This window comes from Hyperolius riggenbachi, chromosome 1 (genome assembly GCF_040937935.1).
Source record: "Hyperolius riggenbachi isolate aHypRig1 chromosome 1, aHypRig1.pri, whole genome shotgun sequence".
NCBI lineage: Eukaryota > Metazoa > Chordata > Amphibia > Anura > Hyperoliidae > Hyperolius > Hyperolius riggenbachi.
In genome coordinates, this window is record NC_090646.1 from 122,466,376 (window position 1) to 122,476,179 (window position 9,804).

General features: G+C 40.5%; 1 protein-coding gene across 1 annotated transcript in view; it reads left to right on the forward strand.

Moving 5' to 3' along the window:
* The window catches only part of RHOH (ras homolog family member H), a 68,834-nt gene extending 59,342 nt beyond the window's left edge, over positions 1-9,492 (forward strand). Inside the window, exon 2 of the mRNA XM_068268101.1 lies at positions 6,466-9,492. Within this exon, the coding sequence (XP_068124202.1) occupies positions 6,637-7,206 (570 nt within the window). The 5' untranslated portion in view covers positions 6,466-6,636 and the 3' untranslated portion in view covers positions 7,207-9,492. The remainder of the gene's footprint in view (positions 1-6,465) is intronic.
* Positions 9,493-9,804: the final 312 nt, after the last annotated feature.

Genomic DNA, 9,804 nt, shown 5'->3' on the forward strand with positions numbered 1-9,804 from the left:
GGGCCAATGACAATCAGGCTACTGGACCCGCCGGTAAATGAAGCCCAAAGTTCCACGTGTTTGAATAGTGGCAATGCTTTTTTTTACTTATTTTTATTTTTCAAAACATATTTTTTTCCTAGTTGCCACATCCTAAAATGTTTTATTTAAATCAGCTGAAAAAAAGCGGACAGAAGCGCAGTGGTGTAAATGAGCCCTTAGGGAAAGGCAATGCAAGAGAAACCTCACGGCTAAGATGAGGAATTATAGTAACTTGTGTATGTTTAGGGTGTTTATTTGTAAGGTAACAGAATCAGAATCAGAATCAGAATCACTTTATTCGCCAAGTGCGACAGGCGCCGCACCCGGAATTATTTGTGGACACAAGGCATATTGGCAAGTGCAAACAGTGCAAGTAACACTACACATAGTACAATTTATAGAGTAACACATTACACAGTACAATTCACACGCTTTCGCTGACCCTCAGAATGGCACAATCTTCTGCCCTCATTACACTATAGGGCCGGTGTGATGAGGAAGTCAGTTAACACACTGCTAGGTTTTTGGGGCATGGGAAAAACTCCACAGACTCAAAACACATGGGAGCGTATTCAGCAAATGATGGTTAAAGTGAACCTCCGGACTAAAAATCTACTCAGCAGAACTGAAAAGGCTTGGTGTTTCTTTAACAGTTTCACAGCATCAGAACCTTGTTTTTCTTACCAAAGCATCATTTTTAGCTGCATTTTTAGCTAAGCTCCACCCATCAAAGAAAACTGCCCGGGCTTTTTTTTTCCTGATGCTGTGCAAAGCATGATGGGATTTCCTATGTTGTTATTCACATTGCCTATAAACTAGGAGGGGTGATCAGCACACAGGACAGTTGGAACTGTGTCTCATGCTCCCTGTCACCTACTTTCAACCAAAAAGATGGCTGCCCTCATGAAATCACAAACATTTGCCTGTTCTTTCAAAACAGGGTGGGTAAGAGATTATATTACCTATCCTTTTTAATTAACATAACTAATGTACGGTAACTTAATGACAGTATGGTTGTTTAGACTGAAGTTCCTCTTTAACTTACCATATGCATTAGCAAGGTAATGTGGGTTATGCTAATTGTGCAAAACTCACTACCTTGATGTCAAAAGCACCAGTAAAATTGCCATGCCAGGAAATCAGACCTGAGACTCTAGAGTTACAAGGTGAAGTTGTTAACCACCATTGTCCTTTACTGTTATCTTAAAGGAATACTGAGGTGAACATAAACTAATGAAATAAATGTGTATTAACAGTGCCAAGCATTCAAATAACTAGACTGTAATCCTTTTTTTCTTTCTCTGCTTACGGGCCCAAGCACACTAGAACCGCTTTTCTGAGCATTTTGCGATAGATTAGCGTTTTTAAAATCGCTCCTATTCACTTTCATTAAAATCGCAGGAACAATTGCTGCAATTTCGCAATCGCGTACGCCAATTTTTCCACGATTTTTACTGCGATTTTAATGAAAGTGAATGGGAGTGATTTAAAAAAAATGCTAATCAATCGCAGACTATAGCGTAACCCTTAATGATAAGGAATTACAGCCTATTTCCTTTGCAGAGCAGGGAAGAGATAAAAAGGGTCAATCGTTCATAGATTGTAGCTCTGACATACCTGAAAGGCTGTGTCAATGAGCAGAGACAATGATAGATTAAAAAAACATAAACATAAAATAAAACTGTGGAAAATCTCAAAAAGGTACTTTTTAGGAGAAGAATGATAGCTAAAATTGTGTATCTCAGTGTATTTTCTTATGCAAATCCTGAAAGGAAGAGCCCAGGGAGGTTCTAAAACACTGGATATGCTTTAAATGAACTACAGACACTTCTGAAGAAATAGGTGTGCCTGCGATGTGCTTGTTGCTGTATTGTGGTGTTAGACACCCTTCTGATGAGCACCCAAGCATCCATCTCTGCCTTCACTGAGGGGGTGCAGCATCCTGCCTTTGTTTATAGCTTCTCTAATATCCATCACCTGAAATTGTAGCAGAGAAAAATCATTCATAATTCCAAATTCTGTAAAGTTTTTATCACTGTATCTGTCTCATAAGGGGGTATTCTCTCACAATCTGGTCTAGTGCCTAGGCATTTATCATACAGCCAGTGCCAGAATTTCAAGGAATCAAGCTGAAAGAACGTATTTGAACTCGCAGATCTTACAAGGTCATTGCCAAGTCCTTTCAAAAAGAGAAAAAGGAAAGTGGCTGACACTGCGTTGCCTAGGAATTCAGGGGGGCACCTCCAGAATACAGTTGGTAGGGTATGCACCTTCAATGTGCTCAGGGTAGAAACAATAGACAGTATTCTATATGCAAAGTAGAGTGAATACCCGGCACTAGTGTAAGGTTTATAGACTTCATATATTTAATAACAGCCCTCATGACTATACATCCATTACAGCAAATAGCATTGCAGATTTGATTAACATACCCTGTTGACGTGACAGCCGTGGAGCAATATGGGATCAGCGGTCCGCCTGACAACCGCTTCACTTAATATAAGCTTCCTCTGAGGCTCCGTGAGCAAGCGATATCCCATGCCGGGGCAATTTAAACTATCGGGCTTCCGCCCCGATGCTGTGCTTGTGACATTGCTGCACGTCACTTCGGCCAGCGCGCACGCGTACTACCGCTAGCGTGCCACGCGACCATCTGACAGGAAGTGATGTGCGCTCCACAGTGGTTCCCGCATAGTCCATGCCCTTGGACATATGCAGATTCACCACAAGATGGTGCTAAATGTAGGAAAAGGCTCTGCATATTAGATGTTATAATGGACATTTCTCCTTATTTGTTAAAACACATTTTTATTGAGGTTCTAAATATAAAAACCAAAGTACCCATAGTGTCTACAGGGGATCCTTTTTCATTTGTATAGAGGAGTGGCATCATGGGAAAATTTCCTAACTTTCTTGAGCCATCACAGCTCATTTAGCACCATACAATTCCTCTCCATATTGCCCCCTAGAAATACAATGGATACATTAAAAACACTTTAAAGAATTCTGGACTAGGATGCAAGCTAACTTAATTACACATTAAACATTAGATATACTCTACTCTCACTAAGGATCCAAAAAACAAGCCATGTCCAAATGGTCGTTCAAACCCAAAGGACCAAGTGCATCTCTATTTATATCAAGATTGTCCACCTCATACCCTCTCACTTCTAGCTTTTGCTTTAATTCTTCTGCTTGCTCACGTAAATCTTCAAGTCGAGTATTAATTCGTCTCACCCTAAGGAATTGTCCATATGGTAGTTACTTGAAGGTATGTTCCGGGTGATAACTTTTTCTATGGAGGGAAAGGTTCCCACTCACAGGTTTCCTATATCCTTTTGAAATTATCTTATTCTCACTGATTATTAATTCCAGATCTAAATATGCAACTTTCTCTTCACTCCATTCATATGTAAACTGCATGATCTCCTTCCCATCATTTAGATATTGGACAAACTGCTTCAGGGCATCACATGTTCCGGACCAGTACACCAGGATATCATCTACAACTCTGGACCATCTCCTGAGGCAACTACCATGGGGTACATCAGGGCAATACACATGCTTTTCCTCCCACCATGCCAAAAACAAGTTGGCGTACGTGCATGACATCGATGTCCCCATGGCTGTGCCCGACAGCTCTTAGTACCACCTACCATCAAATGTAAACGCATTATGCGTCAAAACAAACATGAGGCACTTACATATAAAGTATTTGTACTCGCAGATCTTACAAGGTCATTGCTAAGTCCAACCATTCATAGGCAGATCAGACAATGATTTGATATTTGTAGCCTTCATCCAACTTCCTAGACTGTTTTCAATGGGAAAAAGTGATTGGGCAGGTTGGATTCTCTGACTTGTTCATGGTTGTTGCCCCCCCCCCCCCCCCCCCATCACCTCACCCTTCACAGAAATGAGCATGCTGCCCAAAAATAGAGCATCAAGTTCATGTAGTGACCTATCAGGAGAAAGCTCAATCACACAGGCGTTCACTCTCTGTTTTGTGTGTCCATCTTCAGTATTCATTGTGGATGCTTAGTGAGTTCAATATTGTCCACTTTATAAATGGTCACTAAATATGCAAAATATAATCTCTGCATCTCTAAATATCACTGAAAGTTATTTATGTGGTTGAGAAATGCTATTTCACAAGTCCGCACCTGGATACCTACTCCGCCCTCAAAGTAGCAAAAATTGCCTATTTCCAATGCAGTTCTGCTCCGCATCATGTGATGTGTACTAACAGCCAATCCTCTGCTCTGTCATTAGCTGCTAGCAATGTGTTTTCACCAATGAAGCATTAATCTTTTTGAAACTTCCAGGCGTAAAAGGAACCTAACGTGAGAGGGATATGGAGGCTGACATATTTTTCCACCTCCAGCATGTATTGGACCTGTGCCTGAAAGGAAATCTATGCTGAGAGAAATAAAGACACTTCTGATCTTCTATAAATGACACTTTCCTCCTTGTTGTATCACTAATGACATTATTGCAGTATTTTCTGGTTATAGCAAGTTAAGTCGGGGTGGAGACAAAACCCTTGATCTGTATACTTATTCTGGGACATACAGTATATAATCAGATGGTCAGCATAACAGGAAACTGACACCTTTTTAAGAAGGAAGCCAGCAGTGGTTATTCAGTAACATTTTAAATGATCGGGTTAGTTGAGCATCAAAAAGTAAATGTGCTAAAAAAGTTGTAGCAAAAACTAACAGGGGCATAACTAGAAAACACTGGGACCAATGTTATTCAGTTGGCTAGAGCACACTTGAAGGTGTTTTCCCCATACAGACAGTATGCACAGTGAAGCACTGCAGGCATTTTCTCTATCAATTACGTTAGCTTCTGTGATTAATCGTACAGGTTTTCACATATACAGACACACATGGGGCTTGATTCACTAAACCGTGATAACTCATATCACGGCTGCACTAGTGTTTTCGCGTGCAATAGCAGCCGCAAATTCGCGATTGCGAGAGATCGCGATTGCGTGCGAAAAACCCACACAAAACTCGAAATTGCGCACGAAAACGCTAGTGCGGCCGTGATATGAGTTATCATGGTTTAGTGAATCAAGCCCATGTTGTGCAGAAAACACATAAACAAAACCGACAGACGGGTGTGCTCCCAGTCTCAGCTTATTACACTCACTCTGTCCATCTCTGATGGGGCAGAACTAGCTCTGCAGCCTTCTGCAGCATCACTACAGTGCACAGCACTTGGGGAGGGGGTGTAGAAGCTGGGACAGGGCACTGTACACAAGACCCTGCTGCACTCTGAATAGGGACTGTCTACAAATCTTTGTCTACAAAACTTTGTATGGTTCCTTATTAGTGGCTGAACAGATACAGTCAATAGAACAATTGTGCAGAGAGCAAAACGTTTTTTCTCTCTGTGCCCTTAAGTTGTCAGTCTCTCAGGACAGGGAAAATAAACTTCACCCCCCCCCCATGGGGCCCCCTGCAGCTGCATCCCTTGCAGGGTCTATTGTTACGCCTTTGAAAACTAATGATCTGATCTCTTGTTGTGTTTGTGAATCGCCCAGCCTTCTGAGATGAGTTTTTAGCGCAGACATATTTGGGCAAAGGACGCCCCTCCAGTCACACCTTCACCATCCCTCCAGTCACATCTCCAGTTATTCCTTCACCACACAACTTTTCAACTGAGTTTTCTTCCAGGAGACAATTCATTTTTTCTCCTGAGTTTTCTCCTAGATGATATTTTCATACCTGGTCATAAACTGCCTTTTAAGTCATCAACAAGCAAGAGAATATAAAAATTATTTCCTAGGAGATAACTTGGGAGAAAAAGTTAATTGCATATGGCCCATATTTCTACTTACCGGTATCTACAAGATAACTTTTGAATTTGAAAAAGTTCTATAAAATATTAAAAAAGGTAATATCTTTATTTTGATTTTCTTGAGGGCTTAAAAGCTATTTTATTGATAAAGTGTGAAATCATTTTCTGTGAAAAAAGTTAATTTAATAAATGCCGTGGTGTCACACCTTCAGCATATTAATGAGCAAAAGACATTTTATTTTTTTTAAACTTTTTAAACTCCTACCTACCTCCTAGGCAGTAATTTTGCGATCTGAAATAAAACTTAGCACAATGCAACTTTTCATTCAGTGGCTTAATACAGTTTTTATGCAGATTTATACATCAGTCCAAAATAGGGACATAAGAAGAAGAGAGAAGAGGGTTTGATTTTGAAAGAGGAACTGTCCCTCTGTCAACTATGTGTTTGCACATTTTAATTTTATAATAAATCCACATTATGTAACAGCAAGCATGTCCACGAGATATCACATTACAGTTATGTACAGTATTATTATGTACACTATTTAAAATGCATGCAGTATTATTTTTAAACAAGAATATGCATTTTTTATTTCACGTGACGATCTACATTTCATGTTATTTTGTTTTCCACAGAACCATCAAATGGGAAAGTACAGAAGACGTGACGTTCACTATGAACCCTGATGTGTGCTTATTAAGCATCTGGGAGGAGCCGATAGCCTTTTATCCTTGAGTGAACCGTCAAGGCTCCATGGGACTCTGCAGGTTGAATGTGTAGCTCCAGACCCTGAACTGCGTAGGAAGATGAATGCCATCAAATGTGTTTTGGTGGGTGATGCTGCTGTTGGGAAGACGGCACTTCTTGTTCGGTTCACTTCAGAGACTTTTCCAGACTCCTACAAACCAACCGTGTATGAGAATACAGGGGTGGATGTCTTCATGGATGGGAACCAGATTAGCCTTGGACTCTGGGACACATCAGGCAATGATGCTTTCAAGAGTATCCGTCCCATTTCATATCAACATGCGGACATCGTCTTACTGTGCTTCTCTGTGGCCAACCATACCTCCTTCCTGAATGTGAGGAACAAATGGATCTCTGAGGTCAAGCAACAGCTGCCTCATGTTCCAGTCTTAGTGGTGGCCACCCAGACTGACCAGAGGGAGATGAATCACATTCGTGTCCCTTGTATCAGCCCTGCTGATGGTAAACAGTTAGCTCAAGATGTACGGGCGAAGGGATATTTAGAGTGCTCAGCCCTAGGCAATCGAGGCGTTCACCAAGTGTTTGAATGTGCTGTACGGACTGCTGTGAACCAGGCCAAGAAAAGAGCTAGACGAAGACGAATCTCTGACCAGTGCAGAATTATTTGAACTACTTTTGACAAATAACACTTCCTCTGCTATGTCTTGCGTCTAGTAATACAGAACCTTCCATCTATGCATCTGTGACTAAGATTAGCAAGAACGACTTGTGAAATCACAAATGTCTACATTATACAAAGTATAAGTTAATATTTTTCCTGTTGCTATAGCCTGAAACAAATCGGAAACAGGAAATGTGTTATTTTTTTCATGTAGTGTAAAGAATATATTTATTACTTTAAAGAACATGCAGGTCATAAAAAAAGAATAAAGTAATAATAATGTTTTTATTTTTGCAGGAATAAAGCAAAGATGTAGGGGCTGATTTTTTCAAGGCAACTGCAGAGAAAACTTGAGCAAAAAAGTGCAGCTGCTCCCAATTGCCTATTAGGTTTCAGCTGTAAAGTGAAACAAGGATTTTGATTGGTTGCTTTGGGTAAATGCCTTACCTTAGCTCCAATTTTCTCTGCACCTTTGTTGGAAAATCGGTCCCGGTATACGCAAAGCTTGCAGCTTAGAGATCATTGATAGAATCTTCTGCACTTGCTAACACAATACCAGCAGAATTATTAGGAACCTGTCAGGATAGAAATATGATAGCTGCTAATAAAATAAGTGCCAGCTACATGGCGGTAACCCTTTTCATGTTTCAAGCTCCTCCAATACGCATGCGCAGAAAGCTACTGGGCACAGGAGCGTGATAATAGAGTCATGATAACAGTGGCAGCCCTGAAGCTCACTGCCTTAAAGACAAGTCATCCTCAACTGTGGCTTGGGATGGCTAATGTACGGTAGCTTGAACATGGGCCATTTTAATCCATTCATGGCAGAATTTGATTGGTCCATTTTCAAGCTGCATAAATTAGCATAATCCCTAATCAATTCAGAATTAATTGCTTCTCATTAACCATCGCTAATGATGGCTCTTTTTCTAACAGATTGGAGCACACAGTTCAAATCCTTAACTAGTGGTGGGTAGGGTGGATGGACAGAGGGAATTGTAATCAGACAGTGGGGCTAGTGCTTGGAGTACAACACTGCCCTGACCGCCTTACCTGCTAACATAGTCCTTATGCATGATGAAGTAATACTGGAACAATAAAGGAGGCATTACCGTATCTCTACTGGTTAGATCTGACCAAGTTCCAGAACATGTAGGCTTATGTTAGATAGCACACAAATGCTCTCACAGGGCCTAATATTGGTCTATGGGGCCTAAGATCACTAGATCAAGACATTAGAATGCATGGTCCTAGGTCTTGGCAAAAGTCCAGACGTCACAGAGCAGAGCATGCTGCATACCGTATTACTACGGAAAAGAGATGTATGTTCAGGTAAGATAGTCAGGGCATGCTGGCCAATTTTCATTTTTATCTATAGCCAAAATGTATTAAAAAGTCCTTGACACAGATTCATCAGGGGCGGTTCTCTCATGAAGCAAGGTGAAACATTTGTATCAAGTGTCAGAGATTACAGGGGCATCATGTTTTTACTTTATTTACACTAACAGCATGCAGTCAGAGTAGGAGGCGAAGTGAGAGGATAGCAAAGTGAAGAGGTCATCATTGGGGAAAAGCAGCTTGTTGTACTGTGTGAGGAGTGAGGAGGCGGGAGAGCAACAGTGTTTCATTTTACCTGCACAGCAGAAGGGAGGAGGTAGCACTACTGTCCTGACTGAGGAGGAATGGAGTTGCTGAGGGTGAGCAGTTTGTTTGTCACAGACTCACATCCAGCCAGTGTTCTATTGTGTTGAGCTGCAGCATGTCATGTGAGAACATTAATGTTGTGCGATCATTCCAATGCGGGGGGGGGGCAGATTTTTATTCCGTAAGGTCAGATTAGTTTTTAATATTCTAAATCAGGTATACAGGATAACTTATTCTGTTGACAGATCTTTACCATGCAGCCAAAGTATACATAAAGCATTGGTTGTTCTGGGTAGGTTATTATGGTTAGTGATGTTGGCATGTAATGGAAATTACGGAGAAGTATATGATCAGTTTGATCTCTCAGCTAATCAAACTGATCATGTGGACTCAGTGGAGTTCTCCCTTCCAGCCCTTTATGAGAACTGCTCAGCTATGAGAACTCTCAGTACAAAATCTCGTCATCTGTGATTGGTTGCTGTGTTTCTTCATTGTATTAATTTATTTATTTTTATTAAAAAATGCAGCCAAAATGAATTTCAAATACAGTTTGTAAAAACACTCACTTTTGTTAGGTCATAAAAAAATAATAATGAAACGGAACAATATACTCCTTTAATAAAAGTGATCTTTCTCATTCTTTCATGTATTCTTGTGTTTATCATTATTATATATTATATCCAATGAACACATCTGTTTATCATTATTATATATTATATCCAATGAACACATCTGTTTTAGTGAGTGTAATAAAAAAAATAAAAATTAAATGGCAGTTTAAAGTATACATGAGCCAAATAAAAGAAAATCAGATTTACTTCCCTGACTACCTTGATGCCTAGGGGCTTGATTCACTAAAGCGTGATAACGCTTATCATGGCTGTGATAAGCGCTTTTGTACGCGATTTCACGCGCGTAAAAGGTTTGCACGCGATAACTAATGACTTTGCGTGCAAAGGCG